The sequence below is a fragment of the Coregonus lavaretus genome (assembly GCF_964263955.1).
Source record: "Coregonus lavaretus genome assembly, chromosome: 10".
In the NCBI taxonomy this organism is placed as follows: Eukaryota; Metazoa; Chordata; class Actinopteri; order Salmoniformes; family Salmonidae; genus Coregonus; species Coregonus lavaretus.
In genome coordinates this window covers 44,434,066-44,459,186 of record NC_139997.1, presented here as the reverse complement: position 1 = coordinate 44,459,186, position 25,121 = coordinate 44,434,066, and the positions used below count along the sequence as shown (strand labels likewise).

Genomic DNA, 25,121 nt, shown 5'->3' with positions numbered 1-25,121 from the left:
TGAGGAATATGATGGACTGTTGTGTTGTGTGCTAATGACAAGGTGTGTTCGTACTGCATTGTGTGTTACTGTGTGAGCAGTGTGCTTGAGATGGTCAATGGTCAATGTTGAAGAAACAGAGGGAACCATTGAGTTTAACATCAAATAGACAGGTAATCATGAAAAGGATTACACAGTAAGGCCTGTAGAATGACCTGCAATTGAGCATATAAGTGTATTAATGATGTAAGCCAGTGTAAAGTAGTGTCGCTGTCAGAGTCACATTGTATAGGCCTACATGGCAACTGCACGAGCCACCCATTTCAGTGGGAGACCCTAATATGCATCTGTGTCTACAGGTAAAGACGAATAAAATATCAGATGTCCAAATGATGGTCCAACGGGAGAGCGTAAAAAGACAAGAAACAAATTAAACAAGAATGTTAAAAACATAATACAGGTTTATATGCTGTGTGTGCACTTACAAGAAGAATGACCTATAGCAGAATTGTGTTATGCATCTACGGGCATCTCTTTCAGACCCCTTTAAGCAGCCACATTACTACTGTAAAAAAAGGCATTAGAAAAATGTGTTCCTGACAAATACTATAAATAGCTGGTTTATTCTCTCCATTGGGCCAAAAGCTGTAGGCTTGAGCCACTTTTAAGCCATAGTGTCACTTTTTCTGTGTATACTTTACACAGAGGAGTACAAGAGGAGGCTGGTTCTGACTGGCACATAGACTTGGATGGAACATGTTCTTCATTAGAGACTTGGAAGCTGACAGTATGACCCTGGGGTGACATCATGGAAAAAAGTCTAGCCTCTTTACACTAGCTTTATCACACTGTGATGCCAGGGCCAACAGGCTAGCCTCTTTACATTAGCTTTATCACGCTGTGATGCCAGGGCCAACAGGCTAGCCTCTTTACATTAGCTTTATCACACTGTGATGCCAGGGCCAACAGGCTAGCCTCTTTACATTAGCTTTATCACGCTGTGATGCCAGGGCCAACAGGCTAGCCTCTTTACATTAGCTTTATCACACTGTGATGCCAGGGCCAACAGGCTAGCCTCTTTACATTAGCTTTATCACACTGTGATGCCAGGGCCAACAGGCTAGCCTCTTTACATTAGCTTTATCACACTGTGATGCCAGGGCCAACAGGCTAGCCTCTTTACATTAGCTTTATCACACTGTGATGCCAGGGCCAACAGGCTAGCCTCTTTACATTAGCTTTATCACACTGTGATGCCAGGGCCAACAGGCTAGCCTCTTTACATTAGCTTTATCACGCTGTGATGCCAGGGCCAATAGGCTAGCCTCTTTACATTAGCTTTATCACGCTGTGATGCCAGGGCCAATAGGCTAGCCTCTTTACATTAGCTTTATCACACTGTGATGCCAGGGCCAACAGTTTAGTCTCTTCACATTGGCAAAAAAAACAGGCTAGCCTCTTCACATTGTCATTTCCACCTCTGGGTGAGACATTAAACTCTAGGTGATTCTGCTCAAGACGAGAGTTGAAAAGTCTGCCCTCGGTTGACAAATTCAGGTTTTCTCAAAGACCATAGAAACAGCTCAGCTATCATCAGCAAGATTTTCCAAAAAATAAATGGCTTTAACATAGTTAGATGTTAAAGGTGTCTTCAGAATATAGCTTCCTTTATAACGTTTCTGACATAGCCTACTCCCTAATGTTTTCATTGCAGAACAAATACTGCGGCATAAGTATGAAAATGTCTCCTTATTTGCATTCATCAATGGTTTAAAAATCTAAATGTGAGACAATTGTGTCCATCTCCAGAATAAATTAACTTTACTCTAATCAGGTAATATAGAATGACGGGATGACTCAGAGGTCACCCCAGGGGTCCAATGAAGGGTCAAAGGATGCAAACACCCAAGGAGCATGAACGTGAACAATATTTTAATTTTATTTTCAGTGATCATTGACCTGTGTTTCACCCATCGTCCTCCCCATCTCCACAAGCCAAGATCCCTGTCTACCTCTACCTGGAAGCATGGTTCCATTTGACCCAATACTCATGGTGTTATACCTGTGATCCCAGCTCTTGGTCCTGGATGAAGGAATTCTAGTATGGATCATCACACACAGTTGAAACTATTGGAAGGAGACCAAACAAATACATTTCCTCTCCCCCACCCCTGATCTACACGTCATTAACATAACTTTTCCCATTACCAAAGTCAAATATTTTGATCCAATCTCAATTGCTTCACTGGTTTCATCTGGACTCCTCTTCAGTGTCTGATCAGCCTGCAGCGTGCTGTCATTATAAGATCTGACAAACTTGAAGTCACTGGTGCGCGAGCCTGTTGTCAGGTATGCGTCATAATGTAAAAATGTATGCACATGACTGTAAGTCGCTTTGGATAAAAGCGTCTGCTAAATGGCATATTATTATTATTATTATAATTATTACTATGCAGTGTCCCTGCTCCGTCCACCTCTGCATAGTTGGGAGGGAAATACGCACTGGGAATGGGGACTGTTCCATCAAACAACATTCTAGGCTTTCTCCTACGGCAGAACCTCACTGCCAGGATGAGAATAATGAAAGTCAGGAAAAAGGTGGAAACAGAGACCAGTGCAATGATCAAATAGGAAGTTACTTTGGAACTATCCTCATAAGCCATGCCTTTCAGTTCTGGAACTTCAGCCAAGTTGTCTGATATGAGCAAATATACATCACAGGTTGTAGAGAGAGAGGGCTGTCCGTTATCTTTCACTGATATAACAAGGTTCTGCTTCACACTGTCAGATTCAGAAATATCCCGCTGTGCCCTGATCTCTCCGCTGTGGAGACCAATAGTGAAAAGTCCCGGATCAGTCGACTTCACGATCTGATATGAAAGCCATGCATTCTGTCCAGAGTCAGCATCCACAGCTATCAACTTGGAAACCAGGGACCCCGCCAGAGCAGCTTTGGGGACCATCTCAGTCATCAAGGAGTTCCCTGCTGGAGCAGGGTATAATATCTGGGGAGAGTTATCATTCTCATCTGTTATGAAGACACTCACAGTCACGTTATTGCTGAGTGGAGGAGAACCATTGTTTCTGGCTACAATGTGGACTGTGAAGCCCCTAAACTGCTCATAATCAAATGCTCTCACAGCATGGATCACCCCCGTGTCTCCATTGATGGATAAAAATGATGACACCGGAACACCGTTGACTTCACTGGGAAATAGAGAATATACCACTGTACCGTTCTGTCTCCAGTCTGGGTCTCTGGCAGTAACAGAACACATAGAGGAGCCAGGCTTGTTATTTTCAGTCAAATAGGCGCTGTAGGATTGTTCTTCAAACACAGGTGAGTTGTCATTCACGTCTGACACAGATAAATTAATAGTCTTTGAGGAGGATAAGGGTGGAGACCCCTCGTCAGTGGCAGTGATAGTTATGTTATAATCTGATATTATCTCACGGTCTAGTTCACTGGTTGTTACCAGAGTGTAATAGTTTTTAATAGAAGATTTTAGTTTGAAAGGAACATTCTGTTGAATGGAGCAGCGGACCTGTCTATTTCCCTCCGAGTCTTCATCCTGTACATTAATGATGCCCACCTCTGTGCCAGGTAACACGTTCACAGGGATGGGATTTTTCAAAGATTTTATGAATATCACAGGTGCATTGTCATTCATGTCTGTGATTTCGACAATTACTTTTGTGATGGAAACTAAACCAGATCCATCTTTCGCCTGGATACGCATTTCATAATATGTTTCCAATTCAAAATCTATTCGTCCAATTACTCTGATATCTCCAGTATCCTTTTGAATAGAAAACAGCTTCGCTGCTTTATCAGATAAATTACTGAAATCATAGCTCACTTCCCCATTTTGTCCCTCGTCAGCATCCGTGGCACTAACTTTAGCTACTATTGTACCCAAAGGAGAATTTTCCGGAAGACTGACTTTATAGGCGTCTTGACTAAATACTGGAATATTATCGTTAGCATCCAACACAGTGACGTGTATCACTACAGTAGCAGATCTCTGTGGAGTCCCACCATCAACCGCAGTAAGTAACAATGTCACCTCCTGCTGTTGTTCTCGATCCAATTCCTTCTCTAACATCAACTCGCCATATTTACCACCGTCTGTATTTGTACGAACAGCCAAAACAAAATGTTCATTCCGCTCGAGCATATAGCTTTGAACTGCGTTTAATCCTATGTCCGCATCATGGGCTTCGTCTAGGAAAAAACGTTGCCCTTTATCCGCTGATTCTCTAATTTCTAATTCTATGTGGTCACTAGAAAATAGCAGTGAATTGTCATTTATATCCTGAATTTGAACAGTAATACGGTGTAACTCTAAAGGATTTTCAAGTACGAGCTCGTATTTCAAAGAGCACGAAACCCTTGGACCGCATAGCCCCTCTCTATCTATTGTTTCAGCGATAATAAAATCCCCCGAGTTAGCATTGATATCACAGTAGCGTGTTCTGCTCCCATCCATGTCTAACCGAGCCTCACGTGCCGAGAGCCTTTTAGCATCCAACCCGAGATCCTTTGCTATATTTCCGACCACAGATCCGCGTTTAATCTCCTCCAGAATAGAATAGCTCATATCTCCATTGCTCGTGTGCAGTTTTAACAGAGAAAGGAGAGTCACACAGAGTATTGAGACCGATAAAACGCTTTGTCCCATCTTCGAGGTAAGCCTACTGAAATGCTGCACAGTCTAGTTGTTCTTGATGAAAAAGTATTCAAATAAAAGAAGATAAGCTATACAGCAGTTGGCTAAATGAAGAGAAGAGACGCAGCACCTACATCCAGATTATCCAGCGAAATGATGTCTTGCAGATGGTGTTTTCTTGCTTGGAATATTACCGTTGTGGGAGGAGAGGCTGAGGAGAGATCTATCTGTTCACGGCTGGTGTATAGCGACACACTGAGTATTTATATCAACACTGCAGTTACTGACTACAAAAAAGGGTGTGGATTTGAGGCTCAGGATGCTTAGAGGCCCATTTTTCAATGTTTGACAGTTGATTAAATAAGCGATAGTCTACACTTCACACGCTTTAGGCTATATTATAGTAAACAATCAAAGTCAGAGGTAGCCTATACGGTAGATTGCTATCATAAAGTCCGCATTTGAACTACAGAAGACTTCGAGAGAAGTTGGAAAACATCACAAAGAACTGCAAAAACAGCAGCAGGGTATAAACAAACAAACAAACAAACATGATACTAAATCAAACCCATAATCACTGTATAGCCTCAAGTAAATCATCTTTTTTATAAACGGATGTGTCTAGGGATGCTAGATTTAAAACTGAATAAGATTAGTTTTCTTGAAGCACCGTTACATGAAACGTTTATTAATATGTAAAATAACGAATAATCAAATGAAATAATGATTTCAATGGTCGAAAAAATCCCTGATGATGTTCCTTAGAAAAATGTAAGAACAGAAAAAAAGTTTAACTATCAATATCTTTAATGGCGCTGCATAGTCAATCTGTTGTCTGCATTGGCCATGCAGCATTTATGGTGATACGGCCTCTGCAGAAGTCAGGGCATTCATACTTCTTACGCTTCCCGGAGCAGCGCAGAGCTGTTGAGCAGAGCTGTTGTGAAGGAAGTTGTCAAGGAAGTGAGTTTGTGTTTATACAGGACCTCCCGCCCCCACCTACCGTCAACCAATCATGTCAATGCGGAGCTATATGGAGCCCGCTGCATTGTTACAACATTTGGGAGTCGCACGGCTACGCCGTACAGAGCTCAATATGGCCTCTGTATGCAACCGGAGGCTCTGCTTTGCGTCACACCCTCCATACGGAGCCTCCGACCACATTTTCCGATCAAGCATAATTGTATTTTAGTCATTCCATTGCGGAAGCCTACAGAGTGGTGGGCGCTGTCCATAATAGTGGTGCTGAAATACAATCGACTTCGAATAGGCGAACGGCTGCCATAGGATCTCTTAAGCCTTGCGTCGACACTACACAAAAGAAAGACAGAAAGACACTGTTGGTAAATATTTAGAGCCTGTGGCTACCCATTTCAAGTTTCACTATGTCCAGAAATTGTTTAAAGACATGAAAAAGTGGGCGCTGAATCAGAATCTTTTCATGGACAAAGTTCTTATAAGAGCGAGGAACCAAACCAATGGCAGAAAGTAAACACACTGGAACAGTTTACTACATTTATCGAATGAAATCTAGCCTAAACAAGCCTACCATGCCTCAAATGCTTATGAGCCTTAAGTGGATATTCAAACTGCACATTTCAATTTGATAACTCAGTAAATTATGTCAGGCCACTGTTATCTTGCCTCATCACAATCTTCTGCACTGTTCTGAGTAATTATACTTTCTCCAATAGGCTCAACTGGTCTCTTCATTGTAAGATCAGCAGGCAGTGTGCTGTCATTGTAAGATCTGACAAACTTGAAGTCACTGGTATGACTGAGCCCGTTGTCAGGTATGCGTCATAATTGTAAAAACTACGGAGAGTTCCAGCTCCGTCAACTTCTGCATAGTTGGGAGGGAAATACGCACTGGGAATGGCGACTGCTCCATCAAACAACATTCTAGGCTTTCTCCTACGGCAGAACCTCACTACCAGGATGAGAATAATGAAAGTCAGGAAAAAGGTGGAAACAGAGACCAGTGCAATGATCAAATAGGAAGTTACTATGGAACTATCCTCATAAGCCATGTCTTTCAGTTCTGGAACTTCAGCCAAGTTGTCTGATATGAGTAAATATACATCACAGGTTGTAGAGAGAGAGGGTTGTCCGTTATCTTTCACTGATATAACAAGGTTCTGCTTCATACTGTCAAATTCAGAAATGTCCCGCTGTGCCTTGATCTCTCCGCTGTGGAGACCAATAGTGAAAAGTCCCGGATAAATCGATTTCACGATCTGATATGAAAGCCATGCGTTCTGTCCAGAGTCAGTATCCACACCTATCACCTATCACCTTGGAAACCAGGGACCCCACCACAGCAGCTTTGGGGACCATCTCAGTCATCAAGGAGTTCCCTGCTGGAGCAGAGTATAATATCTGGGGAGAGTTATCATTCTCATCTGTTATGAAGACACTCACAGTCACGTTACTGCTGAGTGGAGGATAACCACTGTCTCTGGCTACAACGTGGACTTTGAAGCTCCTAAACTGCTCATAATCAAATGCTCTCATAGCATGGATCACCCCTGTGTCTCCGTTAATGGATAAAAATGATGATACCGGAACACCGTTGACCTCACTGGGCGATAGAGAATAGACCACTGTGCCGTTCTGTCTCCAGTCTGGGTCTCTGGCAGTAACAGAACACACAGAGGAGCCAGGCTTGTTATTTTCAGTCACATAGGAGCTGTAGGATTGTTCTTCAAACACAGTTGTGTTGTCATTCAAGTCTGACACAGATAAATGAATATTCTTTGAGGAAGATAAAGGTGGAGACCCCTTGTCAGTGATAGTTATGTTTTAATTTGATATTATCTCACAATCTAGTTCAGTAGTTGTTACCAAATAATAATCGTTTTTGATTGAGGGGTTAAGTTTGAATGGAACATTTTATTGAATGAAGCAGTGGACCTGTCTATTTCCCTCTGAATCTTCATTCTGTACATTAATGATACCCACTTCAGTGCCAGGTAACACATTCTCAGGAATAGGGGTGGTTAGAGATTTAAGAGATATCCTTGGGGCATTGTCATTGACATCTGTAATCTCGATTACTACATTGGCAAAAGACGTCAGCCCTGAGATATCTTTAGCTTGGATACTTAATTCATGAATGGACTCCTTTTCGAAATCCATCAGTCCAGCTATCTTAATTTCACCCGTTTTGGGATTTAGTGAAAATAGTTTATTCAATTCATCTGAGATTGGACCAAATCCATAAATCACGTCCCCGTTTAACCCCTCGTCTGCATCGGTGGCTGTCACAGTAACAACTAATAAACCTAATGGAGAATTTTCGGGCACACTGACCTTATAGTCATTCTGGCTAAACACTGGTTTATTATCCTTAGCGTCTAGAACAGTGACGTGTATAACTACAGTACCAGATCTCTGTGGAGTCCCACCGTCAACAGCAGTAAGTAATAAAGTCACATCCTGCTGTTGTTCTCTATCTAACTCTTTGTCTAACACTAACTCGCCGTATTTTGCCCCACCGGGATTAGTATGCACAGCCAAACTAAAATGGCCATTCCTTTGAAGTGTGTAGCTTTGAACAGCGTTCAGTCCTATATCTGCATCGTGAGCTTGATCAACCGAAAACCGGGAGGCTATAACTGCTGATTCTCCAATCTCAAACGTAATAGCATCTTCCGCGAATTGTGGGGCATTATCATTAATATCTTATACCTGCAGAATTATATTATGTAATTCTAAAGGGTTCTCCAGAACCATCTCATATTTTAGGGTGCATGAAATCCTCCTACCACAAATCTACTCCCTGTCTATTATTTCAGGTACGACCAAATCACCAGTATTCAGATTAATTTCACAATACTGCTTGCTGCTACCTTGAACATCTAAACGAGCTTTCCTATACAACAGTGTTTTTCCATCCAGTCCCAGATCCTTGGCTATATTTCCAATCACAGATCCGCGTTTCATCTCCTCTGGAACAGAATAAGTCACGTCTCCATAGCTGGTGCGCAGCAGGGAAAGAAACAGAGCCAGGCAGAACATTGGTGCAGAGAACGAGGATGCCTTATATTCCATTTTCAGAGAACACAACTTATTCCAGATAGGCCAAGTGATGTGGTAAAATACAGTGCTATCCAATCAAATAAACGTTTACGACCAGTAGATACAAAATGCACCACATTAAAATGTTAAGTAGGCGACAACTCTTTACACTGCTGAAATTAGGTCTCCTCCTCCCTGTAAATTGCGAGAATGGGTGGAGAGATGGATTTCTAAGCTATTGCTGGTGAATAGCGACACTCTGTGTAGTATCATAAAACTGCAGAAACTTGTGCAAAGGTCTCACCAAATTACTTCTGCATTTTTGGTTTTATTATTCGACAGCTTGGTGGACAGGCTGTCGAATAATAAAACCAAAATGCAGGGTTCATGTCTTTTCATAGATAAAGAATATGATCGTTCTTGTCATCTAAGGCAGTTCAAAATGAATGCTTAAGAAAAAAACGGAATAGTCAAAAACGACTTGCTATAACAGGCGTTATTATTCAACAACATTAAAACCAATGACCTATTATTGAAGAACTCAACGTTAAATCCATGCAGCCATTAAAATGTAAAGTCCATTAATTGTTTTCAACATCAGTGGAACAAACATAAACAAACAAATCCCTTTTTTCTTCTAAAATATGTCACCTAGGCAACTCGATGCAGTATTACTTTACAAAGTGGAGACTGGATGAGTGCAGGGAAGAAGTGTGCTGTCCAGCCCTTACGGTGCTGAAATGGGCCTGTGTGTGTTGTAAGCTACTGACTCACAGAGAAATCGAATGGTAGATGAAGGAAATACATCCTCAAAAACTTCCAGTGATTAAAAATGGCACTGGATAACATAACTGAAAAGCCTTTTTGAAGTACACAGCAATATCCAAATATTGAAATAAAAGTATGCATTGAGATAACTTTTAATGGCCTAGTGCAGTCAAAAACGTGATTTTCCTGTCTTTTGTATATATATCCACACTATGAAGGTTGGAATAATACTGTGAAATTGTGAAAATTATGATAATGCCCTTTAAGTGTAAGAGCTGTTTGAAAAGACTGCCTGAAATTTCAGCCTGTTTTGGTGGAATGGGGTTTGGCCTGCCTGGTGACATCACCAGGCGGTAAATTAGTCAATAGACCAATACCAAAGAGAGTTCCAAACCTCTCTGCCACTATCAGCTAGTTTTCAGTTTTCCCCACCCACTCAGACCAGACAATCCTAACAAAACTCTTGCATGAGAAATGTATCTTACTAAGAAGCTATTGTTTGTAACCATTTTATTTGAAATAATCACACTAAAGTACTTAATTGTTAACCAGAAATTATTTGATATTGAGATAAAAACGGTTGCATTGGACCATTAAGCGTTACAAAATGGAGCAAACGAAGTATGCTAAACCTACACAACATACACAATTTTAAATTAAACTACAGGATAAACAACGAGTAAAATACAAAGTTCACAAGCAACCGATCATTTAGGATTAGGCCAAGCAGATCCATAGCACACAACCACAGAGTGCAATATAGCTATAGGCCTAGGTACGTTTTTTTTAAAGCATCTGAGTTTTTCACAATGTGAAAGCTATTCAATCTCACCTCAGACTCCCCCAAGGTGTTGAACGTGATTATATTTTCTCCAAAAGGTTCATTTAAATTCTTCTTCAGTGTCTGATCAGCCTGCAGTGTGCTGTCATGGTAAGATCTGACAAACTTGAAGTCACTGGTGCGTGAGCCTGTTGTCAGGTATGCGTCATAATTGTAAGAACTACGCAGTGTTCCTGCTCCGTCCACCTCTGCATAGTTGGGAGGGAAATACGCACTGGGAATGGCGACTGCTCCATCAAACAACATTCTAGGCTTTCTCCTATGGCAGAACCTCACGGACAGGATGAGAATAATGAAAGTTAGGAAAAAAGTGGAAACAGAGACCAGTGCTATTATCAAATAAGAAGTCAATTTGGAACTATCTTCATAAGCCATGTCTTTCAGTTCTGGAACTTCAGCCAAGTTGTCTGATATAAGTAAATGTACATAACAGGTTGTAGAGAGAGAGGGCTGTCCGTTATCTTTCACTGATATCACAAGGTTCTGCTTCATACTGTCAGATTCAGAAATATCCCGCTGTGCCCTGATCTCTCCACTGTGGAGACCAATAGTGAAAAGTCCCGGATCAGTCGATTTCACGATCTGAAATGAAAGCCATGCATTCTGTCCAGAGTCAACATCCACAGCTATCACCTTGGAAACCAGGGACCCCACCACAGCAGCTTTGGGGACCATCTCAGTCATCAAGGAGTTCCCTGCTGGAACAGGGTATAATATCTGGGGAGAGTTATCATTCTCATCTGTTATGAAGACACTCACAGTCACGTTACTGCTGAGTGGAGGAGAACCATTGTCTCTGGCTACAACGTGGACTTTGAAGCTCCTAAACTGCTCATGATCAAATGCTCTCACAGCATGGATCACCCCCGTGTCTCCGTTAATGGATAAAAATGATGACACCGGAACACTGTTGACCTCACTGGGCAATAGGGAATAGACTACTGTGCCGTTCTGTCTCCAGTCTGGGTCTCTGGCAGTAACAGAACACATAGAAGAGCCAGGCTTGTTATTTTCAGTCAAATAGGCACTGTAGGATTGTTCTTCAAACACAGGTGAGTTGTCATTCACGTCTGACACAGATAAATGAATAGTCTTTGAGGAGGATAAGGGTGGAGACCCCTCGTCAGTGGCAGTGATAGTTATGTTATAAACTGATACTATTTCACGGACTAATTCGATTGTTGTTACTAGAGAATAATCGTTTTTGATTGAGGGGTTTAGTTTAAAAGGAACATTCTGTTAAATGGAGCAGCGGACCTGTTTATTTCCCTCCGAGTCTTCATCCTGTACATTAATGATGCCCACCTCTGTGCCAGGTAACACATTCTCAGGGGTGGGATTGCTAAGCGATTTGATAAATATTTTTGGTGCATTGTCATTCACATCTGTGATTTCGATAATAACTTTACAATTTGAGGCTGACCCTAAACCATCTTCTGCCTGTACGCTTATTTCATAAAATGTTTCCTCTTCGAAGTCAATGGCGCCAATTACGTATATTTCTCCGGTTGTCTTGTTCATAGAAAACAGCTTCCCCGCTTTCTTACTTATACGACTGAGTTCATAGGTCACCTTGCCATTAGGTCCCTTGTCTGCATCAGTAGCCGTCACTGTACTCACTACTGTGCCTAAAGGAGAATTTTCGGGTAGACTGACCTTGTAAACGTTCTGAGTAAAAACGGGGATATTATCATTAGCATCTAGGACAGTGACGTGTATGACTACAGTACCAGATCTATGTGGAGTCCCACCATCAACCGCAGTAAGTAAGAATGTCGCCTCCTGCTGTTGTTCTCGATCTAACTCCTTCTCTACTACTAACTCACTGTATTTTCCACCATCTGGGTTTGTATGAACACCTAAAACAAAATAGTCGTTTCTTTCGAGTGAATATTTTTGAACTGCGTTTTGTCCTATATCCGCATCATGAGCCTCACTCAGAAGGAAGCGCGTTCCTCTATCAGCAGACTCTTGAATTTCTAATTGAACGCGTTTTTTAGAAAATATCTTGAATTTGCACAGTGATACGATGCAATTCCAGCGGGTTCTCCAAGACAAGCTCGTATTTTAAGGAACAGGAGACCCTCGGTCCACACAGCTCCTCCCTGTCTATTGTTTCAGCCACAACCAAATATCCAGTATTCACATTAATGTCACAGTAACGTTGACGACTGCCATCCATATCCAAAACGAGCCTTGCGAGATGAAAATCTTCTTGCATCCAGCCCAAGATTTTTGGCTATATTTCCGATCAAAGATCCTCTTTTCATCTCCTCAGGAATATAATAGCTCATATCTCCATTGTTCGTGCGCACCAAAAAAATAAGGAAAGCCAGACCGAACTTCGAGACAGACCATGATAATCCAATGTACTCCATCTTCTCAAATGACACAAAAGTCCAACTAAGAATTGTGGTAAATATGTTGTTCAACCCTCAATATGAAACATTTGCTCCGTTAAAATGTGTAATTTCTGACGTACACGTTTAGACTGTCTCATCGAGACTAGTTTGTCACACTGAACATAGAATTTCTCCTCCCTTTCTATGCATAAACTGGGTGTAGTTTGTCACACTGAACAGAGAATTTCTCCTCCCTTTCTATGCATAAACTGGGTGGAGTGATGTGCCTATCACACATTATGTAGTGAACAGCGACACTTAGAGTATTTCATTGAAAACTAAAATATACTGCGTTCAATTAAACCTCATAAAACTATAAGGCCCCACGAGATTTAGGGTTGACTGTTTCCATAAAAAGTGTGAATGTGATTGCCCACTGGGAAGTAAAACATATATAGCATACAATTGGGAGTAATGTGGTATTAAAATTCAAACATTACATCAAAAATATATCTAGGTAAACTTAAGTATTAGAGGGAAAACATTTAAAATTACTGATAGGTCGAGAATGACCACTTTGCAGCTTTGCCTGTCCCACTGAAAAACATGCTTCTCTGTGGCGCTGCCCATCTGTGTGGTGCTGAAACAGTACTGGCGTAGCTTCATCGGAATTGGAACACGATGTGATATGTATTTACAACTTCTGAATCTATTAATTTAAGTCTCTGTAATGTTCACTGAAACTGAATATATTAAAAGAATAGAAAAACTTAAATTTAGCAGAAACAGAAAAACTTGGCTTCAGCGCTGGAAAGGAGAACATGCCACATTGATATTACTGAGTAGTGGTGTGAATATGTGTCCTACACTTGATTGAATTTCAGTTTAGGGGGTGTCAAATTTCGTGAACGAAGTTGCCTATATGTACCAGTAGGCTACAGACGGAATAGAATACATAGCCTGATTCTATTTCTCCCCGAAACCAAATATCAGCCTAGAAGACGCCAATGACCAATAATAAATACATTCAGGCCAATAGAAGAACAGTAGATGCAGCCAATGACCAATAAATAATAAATAAAACACGCCAATTACCAATAATAAATACATTCAGGCTAATAGAAGAACAGTAGACACTCTTCTGATGACTTAATTTTGCACCAGACTGCCATACTACATTTTTCATTGGAGTTATTTAGCAGAAGCTCTTATCCAGAGCGTCTTACAGGATAAATTAAGGTTAAGTGCCTTGCTCAAGGGCACATTGACAGATGTTTCACCTAGTCGACTCAGGGATTCGAACTAGCATCCTTTTGGTTACTGGCCCAACACTCTTAATACTAGAACCCAACCCATATGTTGCTGACATACTTGCTATTAAAACATAGGGTAATGCATTTCAGGCTTGCACGTTTGCTATTAGACAAACTGCAAATGAGTAATATCTCGTCTCAAAACTATGTTACCATTCTCATAAAATCCTAAATAAAGGCATCACACTAGGCACACACTGGTCAACTTTGTTTCCACGTCATTTCAGTGATATTAGGTTGAACAAATGTGGAATAGACATTGAATTGACGTCTGTGCCCAGTGGAGTGGGTAAACTCAGTCTCCTGCAGTGTTGAGAGTGATAATACTTCCTTTTAATAGTTTATCTGGGCTCGTCTTCAGTGTCTGATCAGCCTGCAGCGTGCTGTCATGTTATAATCTGTAATCTGTCATGTTATAATCTGATATTATCTCACGGTCTAGTTCACATGTATTTACCAGAGAATAATAGTTTTTGATTGAGGGGTTTAGTTTGAAAGGAACATTTTGTTGAATGGAGCAGCGGACCTGCCTATTTATCCTGTACATTAATGATGCCCACCTCTGTGCCAGGTAACACATTTTCAGGCATGGGATTGATCAGAGATGTTCGATGTATCAGCGGGGCATTGACATATGTAATTTCTACGACTATATTGGCAAAATACCTAAATCCTGAGGCATCTTTGGCTTGGATGCTTATTTCATAAATTGACTCTTTCGAAGTCCATCTGTCCAGCTAAACTGATGTCTCCCGTTTTGGGGTCAAGAAAAATTAATGTAGTAAATTCCTCTGAGATGGGGCCAAAATCGTACATAACTTCCCCATTTGCATCTGTTGCCTTCACAGTAATAACTAATTAACCTAATTGAGAATTGTCTGCCACACTGACCTTCTAGACGTCCTGGCTAAATACTGGAATATTATCATTTGCATCTAGAACAGTAACGTGTATAACTACAGTGCATACACATGATAACACAAGCACTCTACACACAAGTACACTTGGATTTTGTATTGTAGATACAGTATGTGATAGTATAGTCGTGGCCTGAGGGCACACACTTAATGTGTTGTGAAATCTGTTGTGAAATGTAATGTCATGTAATATTTGTAATTGTATATAACTGCCTTAATGTTGCTGGACCCCAGGAAGAGTAGTTGCTGCCTTGGCAGCAGCTAATGGGGATCCTTAATAAAAACAAAATACAAAATACAGTGCCAGATCTCTGTGTTGTACCACCATCAACAGCTGTAAGTAATAATGTCACCTCCTGCTGTTGTTCTCGGTATAGTTCTTTCTCTAACAGTAACTCACCATATTTTTCAGCACCATGTTTGGTATGAACAGCCAGACTAAAATGGTCGTTCCTTTGTAGTGTGTAGTTTTGAACAGCTTTCAGTCCTATATCCGATATCCTCCCCAATTGTGGAGCATTGTCATTAATATCTTCTACCCGAATAACTATGTTATGTAATTCTAAAGGATTCTCCAGAACCATTTCATATTTTCGAGCGCATGAAATCCTCCTACCGCAAAGCTGGTCCCTGTCTAATAGTTAAGCGACGACCAAATCACCAGTATACAGATTGATTTCACAATAGCGTTTGCTGCTCCCATCCACATCTAAGCGAGCTTTCCTATACAACAGCGTTTTGGCATCCAGACCGAGATCCTTGGCTCCTACCGAACAGAATAGGTTAAATCTCCATAACTGGTGCGCAGGAGCAAGAGAAACAAAGCCAGGCAGAACATCGAGGCAGAGAACGAGAATCCCCTGTATTCCATCTACAGAGAACACAACTTGTTCCAAATAGGCCAAATTATATGGTAAAATACAGTACTATCCAACGAAATAAATGTTTGCGACAAGTAGATAAATGTACCACGTTAAAATGTTAAGCGACTTCTCTACACTGCAATAATGAGGTCTCCTCCCTCCCTGGAAATGTCAACAATGGGTGGAGAGGTGGATTTAAAAGCTACTGCTGGCGAATAGCGACACTACGTGTAGTTCCACAAAACTGCAGAAAATCGTGTGCAAGGCTCTCACCAATTGTATGGAGGAGAGTATGCCACGCATACGAAAACAAAACATGCGGGGGTAAATTGTTTTCATGGATTAAAAAATGTCACATCCTAATCGAATGATATAGGCTTCTATTAATGGAAAAAGTACCCTGTCCATGTAGCCTTCAAAAGATGAATTCCATAAAATATTTCCAAAAGTCATCACTGTAAAAGGGTTATTTAAAAATCGGACATTTCTTTCTAACATATTTCACGTCTGCTGCTACCTTGCAGTTTCTGAAGCAGAGTGGAGACATACTGAGTAAAGGGACACTGTCCATGGTGCTGAAACGGGCCTATGTGTTTTATTAAGTCACATTGAAATGGGTTAATGATGGGAAAATAAAGATAAATGATCAAAATGGCACTAAATCAAATGACTGAAAAAATACCAGACGAGTTCAACTGTCATAATAACATTTGCCTACAACACACAATACAGTCAGCTGCTGATCGTTTCATATTATATGCAAAATGGCAAAAAAATGCTTTTCAGTTTTTCACAATGTGAAAGCTATAAAATCTCACCTCAGGGTGTTGAACGTGATTATATTTTCTCCAAAAGGTTCATTTTGACTCCTCTTCAGTGTCTGATCAGCCTGACAAACTTGAAGTCACTGGTGCATGAGCTCTAACACAAACTCACCTTAATTCACCCCACCGGCAATGGTATGAACGACCAAACTAAAATGGTCGTTCCTCTGTAGTGTATAGCTTTGAACTGCGTTCAGTCGTATATCCGCATCGTGAGCCTGATTGACCGCAAACCGAGCACCTTTAAAGGCTGACTCACGGATCTCGAACTTAACTACTGTACATGTTCCAAGAATTGTGGGGCATTATGTAATTCTAAAGGATTCTTCAGAACCATCTCATATTTTAGGGTGCATGAAATCCTCCTACCACAAATCTACTCCCTGTCTATTATTTCAGGTACGACCAAATCACCAGTATTCAGATTGATTTAATGATACTGCCATCAACATCTAAGCGTGCTTTCCCATACAACAACCGTTTGGCATCCAGCCCTAGATCCTTGGCTATATTTCCGATCACAGATCCGCGTTTCATCTCCGAACAGAATAGGTCACATCTCCGTAGCTGGTGTGCAGGAAAAGAAACAAAGCCAGGCCGAACATCGAAGCAGAGAAAGAGAATACCTTTAATTTCATTTTCAGTCAATAAAACATATTCCCAATGCAATGATGTGGTAGAATACAGTGCTATTCAACCAAGGAAACGTTCATAACCAGTGAAAGCAACACGTCCATAACCAGTGAAAGCAAAATCCACGAGACCTATACGAAATGTTAAACACACGACTTCTCTACACTGCTTAACTGACTAATTAGGCCTCTTCCCTGTAAATGACACATGGTGTGGAGAGGAAAACTTAAAAGCTATTGCTGGTGAATAGCGACACTTCGTGTGGTTTCATAAAACTGCAGAAAATTGCTTTCATAGTTAAATAATGTGACCTTTCATATCGACAAAGGTTTTTCAAAATGGATGACTGTATAAAAACGAGCCCCTTTGTGTTACAGCCCATGCAAGTCAACATCTCAGTCGAACGATCTACTATTAATGGACAATGTAGCATGTACATGTAGCCTTCAACAGATACATTCCATTAAGTATTTCCAAATTCAATCACTGGAAAAAAGTATATAAAAAATAAGGCAATTCTTTAAAGATATTTCAAGTCCCTACACACTGCAGTTTTTGATGCAGAGTGGAGACATACTGAGGAAAATGTCCATGGTCCAGAAATGGGCCAACGTGTTTTACTAAGTCATATAGAAATGGGATCATGATGATAAAATACATATGAATACAGAGATGATCAATTATAAAAAATGCCACTAAAGAAAATGTCTGAAAAGTATTTTCGAAGTACAAGAAGAGTCCAAACGGTTGTAATAACATTAGCCAACAACACACAATACAGTGAGCAACCGATAGTTTCAAAAGGTTTTTCACATGAAGCTATGAAATCTCACCTCAGACTCCGAAGTATTGAACGTTATGATATTTTCTTCAAAAGGTTCATTTGGACTCCTCTTCAGTGTCTGATCAGCCTGCAGCGTGCTGTCGTTGTAAGATCTGGCAAACTTGAAGTCACTGGTGTGTGAGCCCGTTGTCAGGTATGCGTCATAATTGTAAGAACTATGCAGCGTTCCAGCTCCGTCCACCTCTGCATAGTTGGGAGGGAAATACGCACTGGGAATGGCGACTGCTCCATCAAACAACATTCTAGGCTTTCTCCTACGGCAGAACCTCACTGCCAGGATGAGAATAATGAAAGTCAGGAAAAAGGTGGAAACAGACACCAGTGCAATGATCAAATAGGAAGTTACTTTGGAACTATCCTCATAAGCCATGTCTTTCAGTTCTGGAACTTCAGCCAAGTTATCTGATATGAGCAAATATACATCACAGGTTGTAGAGAGAGAGGGTTGTCCATTATCTTTCACTGATATGAGAAGGTTTTGCTTCATACTGTCAGATTCAGAAATGTCCCGCTGTGCCCTGATCTCTCCGCTGTGGAGACCAATAGTGAAAAGTCCCAGATCAGTCGATTTCACGATGTGATATGAAAGCCACGCGTTCTGTCCAGAGTCAGCATCCACAGCTATCACCTTGGAAACCAGGGACCCCGCCAGAGCAGCTTTGGGGACCATCTCAGTCATCAAGGAGTTCCCTGCTGGAGCAGGGTATAATATCTGGGGAGAGTTATCATTCTCATCTGTTATGAAGACACTCACAGCCACATTACTGCTGAGTGGAGGAGAACCATTGTCTCTGCCTACAACGTGGACTTTGAAGCTCCTAAACTGCTCATAATCAAATGCTCTCACAGCATGGATCACACCCGTGTCTCCATTGATGGATAAAAAGGATGACACCGGAACACCGTTGACCTCACTGGGCAATAGAGAATACACCACTGTACCGTTCTGTCTCCAGTCTGGGTCTCTCGCAGTAACAGAACACATCGATGAGCCAGGCTTGTTATTTTCAGTCACATAGGCGCTGTAGGATTGTTCTTCAAACACAGGTGGGTTGTCATTCACGTCTGACACAGATAAATGAATGGACTTTGAGAAGGATAAGGGTGGAGACCCCTCGTCAGTGGCAATGATAGTTAAGTTATAATCTGATATTATTTCACGGTCTAGTTCACTGGTTGTTACCAGAGAATAATAGTTTTTGATTGAGGGGTTAAGTTTGAAAGGAACGTTTTGTTGAATGGAGCAACGGACCTGTCTATTTCCCTCCGAGTCTTTATCCTGTACATTAATGATGCCCACCTCTGTGCCAGGTAACACATTCTCTGGTATTTGATTGGTCAGAGATTTAATAAATATCAAAGGTGCGTTATCGTTTATGTCAGTAATATCTATCAGCACTTTCGTGTAAGACACTAACCCAGCACCATCTTTGGCAAGGACGCGCAATTCATAAAGGGACTTTTCCTCATAATCAACAGGGCCAGTCAGTGTTAAAGACCCAATTTTACTATCAAGGTGGAATAATTTCTTCACGTTATCAGAAACTCGACCTAGATCATATGTCACCTCCCCATACGTTCCTTCATCTGCATCCGTGGCGCTCACTGTAGCAATCACTGTACCTAATGGAGAATTTTCAGGCAAACTGACCCTGTACACGTCCTGGGTAAATACTGGAATATTATCGTTAGCATCAAACACAGTGACGTGTATAACTACACTACCAGATCTCTGTGGAGTTCCACCATCAACCGCCGTAAGTAACAATGTCACCTCCTGCTGTTGTTCTCGATCTAACTCATTTTCTAATACCAACTCACTATATTTTCCTCCATCTCGGTTAGTATGAACATTCAAAACAAAATGGCCATTTCTTTGCAAAGAATAGCTTTGAACGGCATTTTGCCCTATATCTGCATCCTGGGCCTCGTTGATGGGAAAGCGTTCACCTTTATCAGCCGACTCCCTAATTTCCAAATTGATAACATCATCTGCAAACTGGGGTGAATTGTCGTTAACATCCTGAATTTGAAGCGTTATGCGATGCAATTCTAAAGGATTTTCGAGAACCATTTCATATGTTAATCCACAAGATAACGCCAGACCACAAAGCTGCTCCCGATCAATTATTTCAGCTACAACAAGAGCTCCGGTATTCAGGTTAATGTCACAATGGCGTTTAGTTCCATCCTCCTCTAAACGAGCTTTTCGAGCCGAAAGTCTCTTAGCATCCAGCCCCAGATCCTTGGCTATATTTCCTATCACAGATCCACGTTTCATCTCCTCTGGAACAGAATAGCTCACGTCTCCATTGGTGATGCGCATGAGGCAAAGACAATAAAACAGATGGAAAACAAACGCATGAACCTTAAAGCCAATGTAGCCCATCTTCGATGTCTAATACCAATGAACTCCAATTGAGAAATTAGGGTTGTCGAAAAATTATCCTACTATAAAGCACAATAAAACCAATAGCCAAGCGGAAGAAAGGTAATATGTCTGACTGCTTTTCACTGTGATGCGGCAGCCTGGGTGTACTCGCCCTGTGTAGGCTACTACTGTAGTAGGTGGAGATATCCTAAGGCTACATAATTGTCCTTAGCTAGTGGACAGCGACATCCTGAGTCCACCAGGAAAACAGCAGTTTCAATGCTCAAGCCTACATTGTTTGCCAAATGTTCCTTCTTAGAAGACCACCTAGATTGTATCCTCCCAACGTTGATGACTACCACCATAAAAAAATAAGGGAGATGCAATTTAATCGTGACATGATCGTGCATGAGAAGACATTGCTGATGGACGTAAGTTAAAAGGAAAAACTTAAGCCTACATTGACACAGTTCACAATAAGACATACTTAGGCCTATAGCACAACCTTAGCAATACTATTTCAGGTTGATAAAATATTTCAACCGCCCTCATGAAAATTGTCGATGTCAACCAATGCTTATAATTTCGTTTTCTGTATTGGTTTCCTGACCATTTGACTCAGACTGGTCGATAGGTTGGTTGGACGTCAGTAGCTAAAGGGAAAATGTCACCTTGCTGTCCAGTGCTGAAACGTAGCCTACATCAAGAACAACAGAGTTGGCAATACACAACGGTCAAAGGGAACAAACATCCCGAGTCGAGAACATGCTTTATGGTGAATGAAAAAAGTCCTAACAACAAAGTACGGGTCAATATAGGTTATTTAAAACTAAGAGTGATTCCACTTAAAAAGTAAACCTTGTTTTCCTATTTCCATCAAGCTTAGGCTACTCGTCAACTAAATCAGAAAATCAGTCAAGTGATGAATCAAGTTACCATCACAGGCACAAAATAAAAGCAAACCAAACTGTATTGTCTGTAAAATTGTGAATGTAGTATAAAATAATAGCCCAAACCAACAATTAGCAACCACTTCAGTCAAATCAACCCCTAGCGAATAGCCTAACTAGTTGCTGAGATGAGGGTACACTAATCGTACACAGAGTAAAAACAGGAACTTTGAAACACCACGACTCATGCCAAACAATGCGTGGAGAAATTCCACATTTAGCCTAACAACAAGACATAATCTAAACCAAAACCAAAAACACAACAAGTGATAGGCCTGTATCAAATTAGTAAAATATTACCTCGTGCGCCTCTCCTGCAGTGTTGAGAGTGATGATACTCCCTTCTAATAACTTATTTGAGTTCCGCTGCAGTGTAAGACCAGCAGGCAACGTGCTGTCATTGTAAGATCTGACAAATTTGAAGTCACTGGTGCGTGAGCCCGTTGGTATGCCTCATAATTGTAAGAACTGTGTAGTTTTCCGTATCCGTCCACCTCTGCATAGTTGGGAGGGAAATACGCACTGGGAATGGTGACTGCTCCATCAAACAACATTCTAGGCTTTATCCTACGACAGAACCTCACGGCCACGATTAGAATAATGAAAGTCAGGAAAATGTGGAAACAGAAACCAGTGCAATGATCAAATAGGAAGTTCGTTTGGAACTATCCTCATAAACCATGTCTTTCAGTTCTGGAACTTCAGCCAAGTTGTCTGTTATGAGTAACTATACATCACATGTTGTAGAGAGAGAGAGTGGTGTCCGTTATCATTCACTGATTCAGGATTCAGAAATGTCCCGCTGTGCCCTGATTTCTCCGCTGTGGAGACAAATAGTGAAAAGTCCCGGATCAATCGATTTCATGATCTGATATGAAAGCCACGCGTTCTGTCCAGAGTCAGCATCCACAGCTATCACCTTGGAAACCAGGGACCCCGCCAGAGCAGCTTTGGGGACCATCTCAGTCATCAAGGAGTTCCCTGCTGGAGCAGGGTATAATATCTGGGGAGAGTTATCATTTGAAGACACTCACAGTCACGTTACTGCTGAGTGGAGGAGAACCATTGTCTCTGGCTAAAACGCGGACTTTGAAGCTCCTAAACTGCTCATAATCAAATGCTCTCACAGCATGGATCACCCCCGTGTCTCCATTGATGGACACAAATGATGACACCTGAACCCCGTTGACCTCACTGGGAAATAGAGAATATACCACTGTACCGTTCTGTCTCCAGTCTGGGTCTCTGGCAGTAATAGAACACATAGAGGAGGCACGCTTGTTATTTTCAGTCACATAGGCGCTGTAGGATTATTCTTCAAACACAGGTGGATTGTCATTTATATATCAGAAATGTGGAAACTCAACATAACACTTGAAGACAAGGACGGCGTTCCTTCATCGGTTTCTATTACGGTGACATTATATTCAGTTATTTGCTCCCGATCCAGGGGGGCGCTGCTTTTTTGTTGTTGTTGTTTTTAATTGAGGATTGGAGTTTAAAAGGTAGGTTTTCCACAATGAAGCACTTCAGTCTGCTGTTGTCTCCATGGTCCTGATCCTTAACATTAATAACAGCAATTTCAGTGCCTGCTGGATCGTTCTCTGGAATCGGATTGGTTACTGATTTTACAGTTATTGTAGGTGCATTGTCATTTCTGTCAGATATTTCTACAAGGACTTTGCAGTTTCCGGCCTGACCCCCGCCATCCTCTGCCTGAATCTCCACTTCATAAGACGAGGCCTTTTCGTGGTCAAGCTCGCCTATTACTGCAATCTCCCCATTGTTTTGGTCAATGTGGAATAAACCCTTGCTGTTTTCAGACACATGATTAATGTAATAGGCTATTTGACCATTTGCACCCTCATCTTTATCAGTTGCGCTAACCTTGACTACGTATGTGCCTGGATATTAATTTTCAATCACGGTAACTTTATAAAGAGTTTGTGTGAAAACAGGGGCGTTATCATTAACATATTTCACGACAACCTGAATGACCGCTGAGGTTTACCCCCATCAATTGCCGACAGTGTTAGAGAATGCTCCCCTTCTTTCTCTCGGTCTAGGTTATTTTTCAAAACAAGTTCCACATACCTTTCTTTACTGCCTTTTGATTTCAACACAAAGTACTCATTATGACCAAGAACATAATTTTGAACTGAATTCACTCTTACATCTAAGTCTCGAGCCGAGGCTATTTGAAATCGACTATCTGTTGGAGCGGTCTCGCTTATTTCCAATTTGATTAAAACCTTTGGGGAAATGGGAGGGTTATCATTAATGTCCTGTATTTCCACCACGATATTATGCAGTTCCAAAGGGTTCTCCAAGATGAACTCAAAATGCAAGAGACAGGGTGAGGTGGTTCCACAAAACATCTCCCTGTCGATTCTCTCGAGAACAATGAGATCTCCGGAGTCCAAGTCTACTCCACAGTACAGTTTCTCTCCCTGGAAATCAACTCGGGCTTTCCGAACCCTCAGTCACCTAACATCCAAACGAAGGTCACTACTCAAGCTCCCGATTACATGTTTTTTCTTTGTCTCCTCGGGAACAGAATATCGAATGTCCGCAACAGAGGCCTGAATTATAGCAAGCAAAATCACAGTACACTACATATGCCATTTAGATCTGCACGATGTAGTAAATATCGACATCTTCACTTAATCCAATGGCAATGGCAGAAAAATAAATACAAATATGTCAATAAGCACAATATCGACGATGAATCTTACAGACACCAGTACAGCACGTTATGCTCCGCAATGCAGGCAATGGCCGAGTGGATACATCCTGCTCATATAGCTAAAAACGAAATGGGAGTGTTTAAAGGCTCAATATCATAGAGTTGGTGAGGAGTGACGCCATGAGGCTAAAGGAAATAACACAGGAGCGATTAGTGTAGGGCCTACCTACACTCTCGGACTATACAGGGTGAATACAACTGAATAGTCGTCGTGAAATAATACCATTAGAGAGGCCATATTTAATTCACTTTGAGGGGTTTTTACAATCTGACGTTTAAATGTAAGAAACGGGAGTAACCATTTGGAGTACCAATGTCGTAGATTAGTCTGCCCTAGCCGTATCTTGTATAAGACTCCACTCTCAGTGCAGTAGAGCAATAACGATTTCAGCACCATGGACAGCGGTGACTACCGTATAAAGGGGAAAGAAAGGAATGGTTGACCCAAGCAACATAGGGAGCAGTGAAATGTTCAACATATTGCTAAAGAAAAAAACATAGCTACATAGAAAGAATTAACAAAAACAAAACAACATTAGCTATAAGTACGACATGAAAGCAAGTTTTTTTTAAAGAGCAACCCAATTCCTTTACAACATTAGTACATTTTGTATACTTTGTGTACATGCAGGGCTCCCTTGCAAAATAGGTATTGGTCTCAATGGGATTTCCCTGTTAAAATAAAGTTTACATAAAAACGGAAAATGTATGGTAGTTTGGGTACTGGATGCTGATTGGCAGAAAACAGTTATATATCAACAATTATAAACTGGGTGGTTCGAGCCCTGAATGCTGATTGGCTGACAGCCGTGTTATATCAGATCGTATACCACGGGTATGACAAAACATTTATTTTTACTGCTCTAATTAACTTGGTAACCAATTAAACAACAGCCCTTAGCTGTGGTATATTGGCTATATACCACACCTCTTCGTGGCTTATTGCTTAAATATACCACGGTATGAAGAAAAAATAATTGTTTACTTTTCTAATTACATTGGTAACCAGTTTATAATAGCAATAAGGCACCTCGGACGTT

General features: G+C 41.2%; 2 protein-coding genes and 2 pseudogenes across 4 annotated transcripts in view; all 4 read right to left on the bottom strand.

Annotated features, from left to right (window-relative positions):
• LOC311136014 (protocadherin gamma-A11-like) overlaps nucleotides 1–20,340 on the bottom strand; it is a gene marked incomplete at its 5' end in the record, with an annotated part of 87,279 nt that extends 66,939 nt beyond the window's left edge. The window contains one exon of the mRNA XM_084170076.1: nucleotides 18,004–20,340. Within this exon, the coding sequence (XP_084026202.1) occupies nucleotides 18,004–20,340 (2,337 nt within the window). The remainder of the gene's footprint in view (nucleotides 1–18,003) is intronic.
• On the bottom strand, nucleotides 316–8,702 carry LOC311135769 (protocadherin gamma-A11-like; the record flags this gene model as incomplete). The annotated part of the gene is made up of 5 exons (XM_084169816.1): nucleotides 316–332; nucleotides 2,226–2,372; nucleotides 2,429–4,049; nucleotides 8,085–8,299; nucleotides 8,501–8,702. 5 exons carry the CDS (start codon nucleotides 8,700–8,702, stop codon nucleotides 316–318), a joined length of 2,202 nt encoding a protein of 733 aa, XP_084025942.1.
• LOC311135768 (protocadherin gamma-A11-like) lies at nucleotides 10,064–12,656 on the bottom strand (annotated as a pseudogene). Its single transcript has 2 exons — nucleotides 10,270–12,656; nucleotides 10,064–10,069 (listed from the first exon to the last, which is right to left on the bottom strand). The product of its transcript is annotated as a protocadherin gamma-A11-like (transcript).
• A 1,280-nt stretch (nucleotides 20,341–21,620) lies between the features above and the next one.
• LOC311136351 (protocadherin gamma-A12-like) lies at nucleotides 21,621–22,669 on the bottom strand (annotated as a pseudogene). The gene has a single exon. The product of its transcript is annotated as a protocadherin gamma-A12-like (transcript).
• Nucleotides 22,670–25,121: the final 2,452 nt, after the last annotated feature.